Genomic DNA, 15,035 nt, shown 5'->3' on the forward strand with positions numbered 1-15,035 from the left:
AATGAGTGCTGACCTTCGTAACCGGCTGAGGAAACAAAACAGCCCCTGTAATTGGTATGTGTGCCGCCCGCGTCTCCTTCGCCAATCGCTCCGCTATCGTGCTCTTCACAGTCATCGCCCACTGTCCCCACGACATCATCCTCGGCTTAGACTTCCTCTCCGCACATTCTGTTCTCATCGATTGTTCCGCCTGTTCTGGATCCAGCTGAACCACACCCCAGTCTCCTCAGTTCCGTCGACTTCGTTCGCTTGCCACCTTCGGCACTGACTTACGTTGACTTCGTGTCATCCCCACCAGTCCCCGATGGTCAATACATCGCGGTTCCTATGCAAGACGTCCTCCTTACACACGGGATCACAATACCTCATACAGTTTTATCTATTACGGCGAATTGCGTCTGCCTGCCAGTGGTCAATTTTGGCTTGATGACACAAGTGCTGCCACGCGGGATGTCTCTGGCCCAGCTTTGCTCATTCGAGGATCACTCAGTAGCATCTATTGCAGTAGACGACAATTCAGCCAATCCTCCTCTACCATCGCAGTCGGCAACTTGTACCATCACCGACTTACAGAAAATGATTGTGCCCGACATGCCGTCCCAGCACGCTCGTCAGCTCTACCGCTTTGTTTTCCTACCACGATATTTTTTACTTTAACAATCGTCCTTTGGCCCAAACTACAGCTGTTAAACATCGCATTAATACCGGCGATGCCCCTCCTATTCATCGCCGCCCGTATCGAGTATCACCGGCTGAGTGTCAAGTTATTCACACTGAAGTTCGCAAAATGCTTGCTAAGAACATTATTGAACCGTCATGTAGTCTATGGGCATCACCTGTTGTACTGGTAAAAAAGAAGGATGGATCATGGCGCTTTTGCGTGGATTATCGGCACCTTAACAGGGTTACCAAAAAGGACGTGTATACCCTACCTCGGATTGATGATGCCCTTGACTGCCTCCACGGTGCTCACATTGACCTTCGCTCCGGCTACTGGCAGATTGCCGTGGACGATCTCGACCGCAAGAAGACTGCCTTTGTAACACCCGACGGTCTTTATCAATTCAAAGTGATGCCGTTCGGTCAATGTAACACTCCTGCCACTTTTGAATGCATGATGGACTCCCTTCTTCAAGGTTTCAAATGGCCCACATGCCTATGCTACTTGGACGACGTTATAGTATTTTCCCCAACGTTCGCTATGCACCTCGAGTGCCTCTCAGCAGTCCTGGACGTTTTTCGGCGAGCCGGTCTGCAACTCAACGCATCGAAGTGCCAATTCGGCCATCGCCAGATTACCATCCTTGGACATCTCATTGACGCGAATGGAGTGCAACCGGGCCCAGGCAAGATCCATGCTGTTACGCACTTCCCTGTTCCAAAGTGTGTCAAGGATGTGCGCAGCTTCATCAGCCTTTGCTCGTACTTCCGCCATTTCGTGAAAAATTTCGCGGACATAGCACGACCACTAACCAAGCTTTTGAAAAAAACGCCCCTTTCCAGTGGGGCGATAACGAGGCCTCTGAATTCTCGCTTCCAATCGACCTCCTCACAACGCCTCCGGTTCTGGCCCATTTCGATCCTTCTGCGCCTACCGAAGTCCGTACTGATGCCAGTGGTCACGAAATTGGCGCAGTACTGGCACAACACCAGTGCGGCCACGACCGTGTTATCGCTTACGCCAGCAGGCTCCTCTTGCCTGCGGAGCGCAACTATTCCTTCACTGAGTGTGAGTGTCTGGCCCTAGTTTGGGCGGTTGTGAAGTTCTGCCCATACTTATATGGCCGACCCTTTTCCGTTGTCACAGACCATCATGCGCTTTGCTGGTTATGCTCACTGAAACATCCTACAGGAAGACTTGGTCGTGGGGCCTTACACCTACAAGAATATTCGTACTCTGTCACCTACAAATCTGGCCGACTACACAAGGACGCTGACTGCCTGTCTCGCTACCCGGTAGACGAGCCTGACGCCGCCGACAGTAGTACCGCCAACGGCATTTTCTCTGTGTATGCCTTCGCTAACATCGCCGATGAGCAGTACCGAGACCTATCGCTGCGAGTACTCATCGAGCGTCTGCGCTCTACACCTACTGACGCATCCATTCGCCAATATGTCCGCCAGGGCGGCATTCTGTATCGAAGGAACTTCCTCCCTGACCGATCTGATTTTCTTGTCGTGCCAAAACATCTACGACAGACTGTGCTCTTTGAGATGCATGACGCACCCACTACATCTTGGGGTAACCCGCACGTACAACCGCATCCGCCGCCACTTCTATTGGCCTGGTCTCGCTCGCTCTGTCCGATGCTATGTTGCTGCCTCTGATCCCTGCCACCGTCGGAAAACACCTCAGGTGCTACCTGCCGGTCATCTCCAGCTGATCACTGTCCCTGTGGAACCATTCTTTCGTGTTGGATTAGACCTCCTGGGTCCCTTTCCCACGTCATCCTCTGGGAACAAATGGGTAGCCATCGCAACTGACTACGCCACCCGATATGCTATCACGCGGGCTCTTCCTACCTGTTGCACCACTGACGTCACGGACTTTCTCTTGCGTGACATTATCTTTCTTCATGGCACCCCACGACAGCTGCTTACTGACCGTGGTCGTAACTTCCTCTCGAAAGTTATCGCCGACATTGTGTGTTCCTGCTCCATTCAACACGAGCTGACTACCTCATACCATCCTCGAACCAATGGCCTGACAGAGCAGTTAAACCGTACTCTTACCGATATGCTGTCCAAGTACGTTTCCAAGGACCACCACGACTGGGACATTGCCCTTCCTTACGTCACATTTGCGTACAATTATTCCCGGCACGACACCGCCGGATTTTCTCCATTTTATCTATTGTACGGTCGTGAACCGACCTTGCCCCTAGACATGGCACTTCCTCCTGCTGCGATCTCAACAAGCGAGTATGCGCGCGACGCCATCGCCCTCACAGACCATGCACGCCAGCTTGCACGTACTCGACTGACGGCCTCGCAAACCACTCAGCAGCATCAGTACAACGCCCGCCACCGTGACGTACAGTTTTCGCCTGGTGCGCTCGTGCTCCTGTGGTCGCCCTCTCGTCACGTCGGACTTTTCAGAGAAGCTCCTTTCACGATATACAGCGCCCTACCGCATGCTCCACCAGGTGACGCCTGTGACGTACGAAATTGCTCCTGTTCGTTCAACCTCGTCCTCTACTCTGGCATCTAGTGGTGTTGTGCATGTCAGTAGGCTCAAGACCTGCTAGTACACTGCTTCCGAGTCCGGCGTTTAGTCGCTCCGGGACAACGCTTTTGCCGCCGGGGGTAGTGCTACGGAACAGTATTTGCGATGACAAAGAGGCGAGCAGGGTGAAGACGACGAGGACGATTAGAGGCTAGTGCAGGCTGTTGCCTCTTGGCCAAGTGCGGCGTATTGCCTTGTAAATATACTTGTATATAGCTTTTCGTCGGCGTCTTCCTACGTAACAATATTTTAATTCCGTGCACTGAGCCGTAGAAGATTTGTGCTGGTTTCTCAGGCGTTCTATTCGCCGATTTTTATGTATTATAGCTCTTTTCTTATAGCTCTGTTCTGTGTAGAGCATACATATCTAACCAGCACGTATCATTATATACCTGGCCATAGAGGCATTGAGGGAAATGTTCTAGCAGACCAAATGGCCAGATCAATTACATTGCAAGCTACTCTTACCGCTGTGGTCCCTGCTACTGATATAAAGGCTCTTTTACGAAGGACACTGCGGAACCACTGTCAACGCTTGTGGGACGCGGAAACAAATAATAAGCTGCATGTGATAAAGCCACAGTTAGGTTTCTGGCCTTCTGTAACAAAACCACAGCAAGCAGATGTCCTATTCTGTCAACTCAGAGTAGGACACTCATTTGGGACCCATAATTTTCTACTTTCTGGAAATGAACCTCCAACCTGTGGTAGATGGGGTGAGAGGCTGACCGTGCTCCACATCCTACTGGAGTGTCGGGAAGCCGAAGTTGATAGAAGGAAACATTTTCCTCTGGCATACCGCTATTGTACCTCACTTCACATGGCCATGTTTCTTGGCAAAGAACCGCTTTTTAACGCCAAAGCAGACCTCGATTTCTTCAATGATACTGTCCTACATGTTATTAGTCCCATATACTCGTAGCTCTTCCTCTCTTCAGAGGATGCGGCTGCGATAGCAGTCTTGTATACCACATAGTACACGTCATTAGTCATCGCCATAATCTTATTACACATAGATTTTACACACTTTACAGCGACTATTTTTTAGGCCCCTTTACAGCCACGTCACTTCATAGAGTCCATCACTACACTGCGAAGTCATTGAAATTGGCATGGCACTCTTTGGCCATACCTGGCAATTGCACCAATAAAAAACACACATTCATGCATTCGTTATTCATAGCTCCACTGTGAACTCATTCGCACTGGCCTGGCACCCTTTGGCCACATTTGGCCCTTGTGCCACAAAACACCACATTCATCATCATCCTGTCCTGATTGCTTTTTATTGAATCGTTTAAGCATGTGCTATGTTTAGTTTGTACACGACAGCAATGTAACTGCAACTCCTGTCTTGTCATGTGCCGACAGTATGGATAAAATAAACAAAATTGCCAACCCAGGCAAGGAAAAAAGCATGAAGCTTATGAATTCAAACTTTGAATATCCTCTCAGCAAATGTGATGAAATAATGAAAGAAAACGCAGCCTTGCACAAAAGTAACAAGAACACAAAGATCTGTCAAGTTGTGCGATGTCCCGAAAGCAATATTCAAGTAGGGGCAACAACCTCGAAATGAAGGGAATACCTGGGACTTGAAATAGGAGCTGTGTATCACTGGTCCAGGAGTTAGGAGAGTAAATTAGTTATCCCATTGGTTCTAAAGACATCGATGTTTGCCATCGTGTGTGCCTTGCATACAGTACCACTGAAAGAAAACATAACCATTCATTTTGTTTTAAGGAAAGGCTGAAATTAATTTTATCAACAAGCAAAAGAAGCGTGCCTTACCATGGACGTGCTAGCCTTTTCTTCCGGCAGAAAACAGGCAATCTACGTTAATGGGCACCTCACACTGGAAAACAAGAAATTGTTGGCTGAAGCACTGAAACTAAAAATGGTAAAAAATTGTATGTTTGCTTGTACAGATCAAAGTCAAATCAAGGCATGGAAAGCAACTGATAGCCCTGATGTGTGTGTTACTTGTGAGGCTGATGTCAGTCGTATCAACTGTATAGCGTATCACAGATAGCATCATGGCGTAGGTCTCCGTGGGAAGTTTTAATCAGATGACCATTTCTGAAAATGTGCTGCTGGGCGCACACTTCAGTGTGTGCAGTTTACAGAGAAACAAGGACCAAATCCATAGTTTTATTAGCCTACTTGGCAAGTTCTCCTTTATTGGCATATCAGAGACATAGTTTCCGAAAAATGAAGTCAAACTTTACTGTAAACCTGGTTACAAGCTAGAAGCGAAATGTCGTACAGCCTGATATCAATCTGGCATCGTCCATGGTGGTGGTGCCCTGTACATAAACGACAGCATTGTGTACAGGCAACGATGCAATGTTGAATTTAAAACACCTCATTGTGAATCAATGTCACAGAAGCTTATTGTGGACATTATATATAGTATAGGTCGTTGTCTGCATCTTATCACAGCTTTTATGAAGACCTTGACTCTATTTTTAATTCGTTGTGAGTTCTAATGCTTCTGTGATAGTAATGGGTGATGTTATTGCTAGTTATTGCTACTCACTGCTTGTAGACAAACCAATGCGTGCAACAGAACACAGTGGTGCACTTATAGGTCACCTATTTAACACTCCTGCTTGCAAATATGCACAAGTCCTAGATATTATGTAGTATTACTGATCACTAGTGCTTCTTGTAATGTCAGACTGCCTGAACTCAAGCAAGACGTGTTTTAACCCGGACATTATTTAACGTTGTTGTATTTGTAAATAATTTATGCACAATTGATTGGTCATGTGTTTACTCATCGAGCTGTTCTAACAGAAAGTTACAACATGTTTGTAGACATGTTTACTGACATAATGGCCATTGCCTCCACCACTCATTATGTGCACAACAGACATTATATCCCACGTGATCCTTGTGTAACAGGCACACTCTTGTGTTCAAATAAAACAAAATAATAACATGTGCAGAAAATTGAAAAGGCAACCTTATAAAACTTCCTTCAAGGAAAGATAGTCTTGGTATTTGCAAACTCTTGATAGAATACATAATGCGGCAAAGAAAACTTATTTTAGCAATTGCATTCACCAGAACATCATCATCATCATCGTCATCATCATCACCATCAGCCCGGTTACGCCCACTGCAGGGCAAAGGCCTCTCCCATACTTCTCCAACTACCCTGGTCATGTACTAATTGTGGCCATGTTGTCCCTGCAAACTTCTTAATCTCATCCGCCTACCTCACTTTCTGCCGTCCCCTGCTACGATTCCCTTCCCTTGGAATCCAGTCCATAACCCTTAATGACCATTGATTATCTTCCTTCCTCATTACATGTCCTGCCCATGGCCATTTCTTTTTCTTGATTTCAACTTCGATATCATTAACTCGCGTTTGTTCCCTCACCCAATCTGCTCTTTTCTTATCCGTTAACGTTACACCAACCATTCTTCTTTCCGTAGCTCGTTGCGTCGTCCTCAATTTAAGTAGAACCCTTTTCGTAAGCCTCCGCGTTTCTGCCCGATACGCGAGTACTGGTAAGACACAGCTGTCATACACTTTTCTCTTGAGGGATAATGGTAACCTCCTGTTCATGATCTGAGAATGCCTGCCAAACGCGCCCCATCCCATTCTTATTCTTCTGATTGTTTCAGTCTCATGATCCGGATCCACCGTCACTACCTGCCCTAAGTAGATGTATTCCCTTACCACTACCAGTGCCTCGCTACCTATCGTAAACTGCTGTTCTCTTACAAGGCTGTTAAACATTACTTTAGTTTTCTGCAGATTAATTTTTAGACCCTACCTTCTGCTTTGCCTGTTCAGGTAAGGGAGCATGCTTTGCAGTTGGTCCCCTGAGTTACTAAGCAAGGCAATGTCATCAGCGAATCGCAAGTTACTAAGATATTCTCCATTAGCTCTTATCCCCAATTCTTCCCAATCCAGGTCTCTGAATACCTCCTGCAAACACGCTGTGAATAGCATTGGAGAGATCGTATCTTCCTGCCTGGCGCCTTTCTTTATTGGGATTTTGTTTCTTTCTTTATGGAGGACTACGGTGGCTGTGGAGCCGCTATAGATATCTCAGTATTTTTACATACGGCTTGTGTACACCCTGATTCCGTAATGCCTCTATGACTGCTGAGGTTTTGACTGAATTCACCAGAACAGGAAAGATTTTTTAAAAACCTGGCGCCTTCTCAACCAGTTTCTGGGGCGAGACGTAAAGCAACATCCCCCAGAAAAATATAATTGACAAAGACACTGCATTATGCCACACCCAAAAGTATCTTTGCTTCTAGTGCCTATTTTTCATCGCACATTAACTCAATGCATGAAGATTTTGATGCAGTTTACATTCCCCGTACAAATGCTTCTTTTTACCTTTACCCTACAGACGAGCTTGAGGTGGCTTCAGTTTATTTCAATTTTGTGAAACACGGCATCTGGATTTGACAGTGTTTCGCCACATGTCATTAAATTTGTAACAGACATCATGTCAAGTTTTCATGCAGGTTATTACTGCTGTATTTGTCATGGGTGTGTTTCCAGCATGAATGAAAATTGCCGAGGTGTTAGAAAGTAGGATAGAAAAATATTGTCCAATTTCAGCACAACCATCCTTCATCAAAATACCTGAAAAATATTTGCGAGGTGCTTTAATAACTATTTGGACAAGCACAACATTCTTTCTCGTCATCAATTTAGCTTTAGAAAAGGCCTTTCCACACAAACTGCAGACCCAACATTTACGGACTTCTTGAAGGGCCAGCGCAATATGACGAAGACAGAAGGCAGGAACACATCATCATTATCATCAGCCCGGTTACGCCCACTGCAGGGCAAAGGCCTCTCCCATACTTCTCCAACTACCCTGGTCATGTACTAATTGTGGCCATGTTGTCCCTGCAAACTTCTTAATCTCATCCGCCTACCTCACTTTCTGCCGTCCCCTGCTACGATTCCCTTCCCTTGGAATCCAGCCCGTAACCCTTAATGACCATCGATTATTTTCCCTCCTCATCACATGTCCTGCCCATGCCCATTTGTTTTTCTTGGTTTCAACTAAGATGTCATTAACTCGCGTTTGTTCCCTCACCCAATCTGCTCTCTTTTTATCCCTCCTTAACGTTACACTCATCATTCTTCTTTCCATAGCTAGTTGGTTCGTCCTCAATTTCAGTAGAACCCTTTTCATAAGCCTCCAGGTTTCTGCCCCGTACGTGAGTGCTGGTAAGACACAGCTGTTATACACTTTTCTCATGAGGGATAATGGCAACCTGCTTTTCATGATCTGAGAATGCCTGCCAAACGCACCACAGCCCATCCTTCTCATTATTTCAGTCTCATGATCCGGATCCACGATCACCAGCTGCCCTAAGTAGATGTATTCCCTTATCACTTCCAGTGCTTCGCTACCTATCGTAAACTGTTGTTCTTTTCCGAGACTGTTAAGCATTACTTTAGTTTTCTGCAGATTAATTTTCAGACCCACCCTTCTGCGTTGCCTCTCCAGGTCAGTGAGCATGCATTGCAGTTGGTCTCCTGAGTTACTAAGCAAGGCAATATCAGCGAATCACAAGTTACTAAGGTATTCTCCATTGACTCTTATCCCCAATTCTTCCCAATCCAGGTCTCTGAATACATCCTGTAAACGCGCTATTAAGAGCATTGGAGAGATCGTATCTCCCTCTTTGATGCCCTTCTTTAATTGGATTTTGTTGCTTTCTTTATGGAGGACTACGGTGGCTGTGGAGCTGCTATAGATATCTTTCAGTATTTTTACATACGGCTCGTCTACACCCTGATTCCGCAATGCCTCCATGACTGCTGAGGTTTTGACTGAATCAAACGCTTTCTCGTAATCAATGAAAGCTATATATAAAGGTTGGTTATATTCTGCACATTTTTCTATCGCCTGGTTGATAGTGTGAATATGGTCTATTGTTGAGTAGCCTTTACGGAATCCTGCCTGGTCCTTTGGTTGACGGAAGTCTAAGCTGTTCTTAAGGAACACACAGGACAGCACAAACAGTTCCTGCCTTCGCTCTCTGTCATATTGCACTGCCCTTTCAAGATGTTCAACCAGTACCAACTTGCCCAAACGTCGATCCTTCTACAGTATATTTACCGACTTAATTAGAAATTCTGCAGACAGTGGTTATTTAGTGTCGAGATTGTTCATGAACTTTACAAAAGCTTCTTATTTTCTAAATAAATTTATATTAAAATATAAATTGCTTCACTATGGAATAGCTTTGCCATTAATTCGCAGTTACTTAGACGATCGGCAACAGATTGTTCAGCTAGATTTTCAGTCCAACCGCACCCTTATTAAAATAACGTGAGCATCCCCCAGGGGTGCATACTATATAAATGACTTGCCTTCGCAGCTTGTTTGGGCTGCCCATCTACCCTATGCAGACAATACTAACCTTATAACAGCTGATTGCGAGAAATGCAACCTAGTTGATAAGCTTAACTCTGAATTAGAAATTTTGCACCGTTGGCGCACCTTGAATGCCCTTCACCTTAGCCTACTGAAGACAGTCTTTATCTTATTTCACTCTGAAAAAAAGAAAACGACTATTCATTCAGATGTCATTTACAATAACCATCCTATAAAACAATCTAGTGAGACAAAATGTCTTGGTGTTATTATCGATAACCATTTCAAATTTCGCCTTCATGTAGTTCTCGCCTCTGTTCATAAGACTGTTGAAATGTCGAAACTATTTCCCTTCCTACATATTTAAACCTTTACTACACATTTGTTCACTCTCACATTAATTACTGCATAGCAATCTGGGGTTGCACATACAAATCTCATGTGTCACCAGTGTTTACACTTAGAAAAAGAGCTCTTTGCATTATAGCATGCCACAATACGCATATTAAGAGTGAAGATTTATTTAAGATACCGAACATGCTCAACATTTGCGATCTGACAACATACAACATCGCCTCATCTTGCATCAAATAGTTAAGGAAAAACTCATCTTGACAACAGTCTCGCTTCGCCCCTGACTTCTCATTGTTGGGAACGCATCATGCTGTTGTTTTTATTTCCTAGGCTAAATACTAATTATGGTCACCCTTCACTGCAGTTTACAGGCACCTCAGTTTGGAATAGGCTTGATAGTAACCCAACCACTCTAAGAGCATTGCATACATTTCTTAAAAAATCAAAGCAATCACTTATTGGCACTGCGTAGCACTGCGCATGCATGCACACATCCTCACTTGTTCTTTTCCTCTGCGGATCTTTTTGACGATGTGAAAATAAAATTGTTAAAAAATACTTGTGAGTAAAATTTCGTCTGGCACTGTATTTCCTTGTTTTACTTATTTGAACTACTTTTGCTTTATGTTATTACGTAGTATAATATTGCAGCTGCCATAGAAATGTTATTCCTTTATAACAATTGGTAAGCACCTTCTAACGAATTTGTCCAGTCCCAAAAGTGTGTAATTTGTAATTGTATAACTTATTTATGTTAAATAGGCTTTCAATCTTTCAATACTCACAGTTACTCAAGGGCGTGGTTTCATGCCATTACACATCTGTTCTAAGGTTGCATGAACTTTGATCTAAGTGTAACAGACTATGCCCATATAACACAAACTGGGGAGGATAGAAACAAAACTATGCGCATTATCTATGCCTAAATTTATACACTTCTTTCCCTGAGGATGGTACAATATACTCAGAAAAAGTACCCAAGATAAGTGCTAAATACTAGGCAAACAACTTGGTCAGTAGAGTGCTAAATACCTTAATTCCATAAGTATTTTGTTTGTTTCATTATTACTTTCGAAATGCCGGACATTATACAAACAAAACAATGTTCTGCCTCATTAAAGCACTTCTCTACTTATTTGGCACTTGTCAGCTTGAGGTATAAAACAGCAACATGGCTCATTTTCGTGCTGTGTTTTTGTGGTAAACATTATGGATATGGTCGCAAGCCAGGATCCTCTTTACGTCATGTTGGTGGCTGTCACATTCACAATTTACAAATGCCAATACCTATTTTGAGTCAAGCTTGTAGCAAGCAGGGTATTTCTGCAACTAGTCAACTCACTCAAGTATCTTGAAAAGTATCTTAAAAAGCACTGCAAGATGACGCAAAAAAAAAGGTATTTATGTTACAGTGGTAAATATTGCTTTGCGATGATATTTATGAATTGCCAAAATACTCACAACAGTATTTAAAGTGCTGTATGTACAAAAGTCTGCATACAACTGATGATTCAGGCAGCGGGGGAGCTGAGTACAGCCATGCTACAGCAACGCATGGCCGAGAATGTACGGCAACAACGCCGCCTCTCCTCTGGTGCGGCAGAGGCCGAGACACAGCTTCTCGAGGACGAACGCATGGCCATCCTGCTGCAAAACCAGGAGTTCATGCGACAGCTGCAGAGCAACCGCGACTTCATACGCACCCTCAACCAAGGTGCGTACTGTGTGTAGCTGCGTTGTTATTCTAACACGTTTAGAATACAATTTTAAATGCATCGCTACTCCACATCGTTCAGATTTCACATCTCAATAAGATTTCAAAGGAAAGCTGCTGGCTGCTGGCTGCTGTGTTGCTGGGTAGAGCCCATTATCTGCTACCTCACAGCCCACAATGCGACTGCCCCCTATTTTTGTCTCTGTGTGACGCTATGACTAACATTGAAACAGTTGCATCACCAAGTTACATTTTTATAAAAATTGCACTGCATTTACGTTAATAGCACTACATATTCAGAAGCATTGTATTGTATTTTTGTAATTATGCACATTTACACCATAACATAACATTTGCATAACATTGAAAAGAGCTTTACTTAATTAGCACTGATTTTCACATGTTAGTTGGAAACGGCAATTTCTTTAGTCCACGTTATTTATCGAAACACCTAAAATTTTGCCTGCCTGGTTCATCCAGAAGAAAAATAAAAAAAGTGCTGTTGCACTGTGTGTAACTTGTCATCAGAGAAGTGAGCTGCTGCCCTGACTCATTCCACCACCTGACAACTGAAAAGGCTGGACAAACCAGGCCAGTGATGCCCTACTTTTTTTGCTGGATGATGTAGACCAAGAAAAGAAAATCTAATTGCCATTTGTTTGGGAGAGAACAAAAAGCCTCAATAAGCTAAATATCTTCTTGTAATTTTGTTTGAATAAAAACAGAGTTCCCTGTACATATCTTGGGTGTCACATGCACTGCACAAAACAAAATTATGGAACAGACAATGGAAGACTAAAAAATAAACTAGCAACAGCTTCTCAATTTACTCCTGTGACACCAAACCACTTCCTAGCAGGAAGCAGAGAAAACAAAGCAGTCCACAAGCACTCCTCTTGTTGTGTGCAGTGCCATAACTGTATTTTATTTATTTATTTATTGATTGATTGATTGATTGATTGATCAACACAAGGGCTGTGAAAGCTCGCATAATGGATGGATCCGAATTAGTTTGTTACTAGCTGGACTTCATTAATGTATATGCAAGGTGCAGTACCGAAACTCAGCTATTTAAGCTAGATTGGTAAATTACATTAGTGAAGTATGTCTCACTGGGAGCAGAGAATTCACATGCAAGAATGTGATGAAGAATTGAATGGTGGGCCATCCTCAAATACCCATGACAGCTCCATAGAATTGCACAGTGTGGCAGTGAGTGGCAGAGGCTAGTTAGACCAAACAGGAAATTCCAAAATGTGCTTTCTTGATGCATGCTGCCACAGCCAGCAGTTTTGACATTTCAGTTGTGCTGAACGAGGTGTGGAGAGAAGCCCTGTTTTGGAGTTCCCCATCTGCTACTAATTATTTAGGCAAAGGATTAGGTTCGATTAGAAAGTAAAAATAGATACGACCTTGCAACTTTTCTAGACGCTCCTTGCTAGAGAGGCACCTAATAAGTAAGAAATAAGAAAACATTGTCGTGGTACAACACGGACAGAAGACAGGGAGATGTTCTGCAAGAACAACAACAACTTGTTCAAAAACAAACGGAACAGAGGCACATTTTCTTCATCCTCGCCCAATCTCAGCCACCCACTAGACATTAATGCCCCCATTGTCGTTGTCTTCTGCATAGAATACACACGTCATTTGTTCCTCCCTAAAAGAGCATTGCCCCGATGCTACACCAGAAATGTCACTCGCGGAAGTAAGGGTCTCTGGCATAGTTATTTGCGCACATACGGCTTCATGTGGACAACGTGCAAAAGTTCAGGAAAGTATGTGCGGCGCTGCGTACAATTAGGACTATCGGGAACGACCTCGTACGTGACATCACTGAGTCGCCGCAATACTCGATAAGGTCCGAAGTATCGCCTTAACAGTTTCTCAGAGAGGCCTCGTTTCCATATGGGTGTCCAAACCCACACTCTGTCGCCGACTTCATAGCTTACTATTCTATGGTGAAGATCACAGCAGCCCGCGTCATAGTCTTGCTGCTGGCAGATCCGCAAGCGCGCGAGTTGCCGAGCCTCTTCTGCGCGTTGCGTGAAAACATCGGCGTCCGTGTCAGTGTGGAAGCATTGCATCCAGCATTGTTCGTACATCCCGTCCGTGAACAAGGGTGAACGGAGTCATGCGCGTCATCTCTTGTTTTGCCGTGTTATAGGCAAAAGGGATGTAAGGTAGGATGTCATCCCATTTTTATGTTCTACATTCACCTACATTGAGAGCATGTCTTCAATTGTTTTGTTTAGGCGCTCTGTTAATCCATTGGTTTGTGGATGGTAGGCGGTTGACTTCCAATGAGCCATTCCGCTTAGCAGCAAGATGTGATCTAAAAGTGCAGCCGTGAATGCGGTTCCTTGGTCCGTTATGACAACGGTTGGTGCGCCGTGTCGCAACACGATATGCTCAATGAAAAAGCGCGCCACCTCGGCTGCTGTGCTTCTCTGGATTGCCTTTGTTTCAGCGTAACGTGTGAGATAGTCGGTTGCGATGATAACAAAGCGATTGCCTGCAGTAGGAGTAGGAAATGGGCCCAAAATATCGATTCCGATTTGATCAAATGGTCTTCGAGGAACCTGGACGGGCTGTAGGAGGCTGGCTGGTTTCGACGGAGGCGACTTGCACCTTTGGCATTCGAGGCAAGTGCGAACGTGATGTTTCATGGCGGTGGTAAGTCTCAGCCAGTAGTACCTTTGCTACACTCTGGCCAAAGTTCTCGTGTAGCCTAAGTGACCAGAAGTCACCTCATTGTGACAGGCTTGAAGTACTACTTCCATGCAAAGAGCTGCAGGAATGACGAACAGATAGGGGGACCCGGTCGAAGAAAAGTTTCTTTTGTAAAGGACTTTCGCTCACAAACAAAATGACAACACTCCTCGTGCGAAAACTCTAGGTGGTTTCGCAGATCTTCCCTCTAAGTAACTGATAAGTTCAAGCAACTCAGGGTTGTCCCGTTGTTGCGCGATGGCGGATGTGTCTAGAACGCAAAGAAATGCTGAGCCTTCTTCGGGTGGAGCAAGTGACTCTATCGGTGATTGAGACGGGCAGTCAGCGTCCGTATGTCGTTTCCCTGCCTTGTACATGACAGTCATGTCAAACTCTTGCAGCCTTAAGCTCCAACGTGCCGATCGTCCAGAAGGATCTTTGAGCTTTGTCAACCAACACTATGATTGGCGGTCGCTGATAACATTCAAGTGGCGGCCATACATATATGGGCGAAATTTCATGACCGCCAATACCCCGGCAAGGCATTCTTTCTCAGTTGTTGAGTAATTAGCCCCTTTGTGGGAGTGTTCTATTTGCATAAGCAAGCACTTTTTCTGTGTCCTCCTGCCGCTGCACAAGAACAGCTCCCAAGCCAACA

The 15,035-nt window shown here is 44.7% G+C and overlaps 1 protein-coding gene across 3 annotated transcripts in view; it reads left to right on the forward strand.

The window, feature by feature from the left end:
- LOC126536818 (CUE domain-containing protein 1) overlaps nucleotides 1-15,035 on the forward strand; it is a 106,654-nt gene that overhangs the window by 57,180 nt on the left and 34,439 nt on the right. For all 3 annotated transcript variants that reach the window (XM_050183829.3, XM_050183823.3, XM_055073049.2), the window contains one exon: nucleotides 11,467-11,665. In XM_050183829.3, coding sequence (XP_050039786.1) covers nucleotides 11,467-11,665 — 199 coding nt within the window. The remainder of the gene's footprint in view (nucleotides 1-11,466; nucleotides 11,666-15,035) is intronic.

This window comes from Dermacentor andersoni, chromosome 3 (assembly GCF_023375885.2).
Source record: "Dermacentor andersoni chromosome 3, qqDerAnde1_hic_scaffold, whole genome shotgun sequence".
NCBI lineage: Eukaryota > Metazoa > Arthropoda > Arachnida > Ixodida > Ixodidae > Dermacentor > Dermacentor andersoni.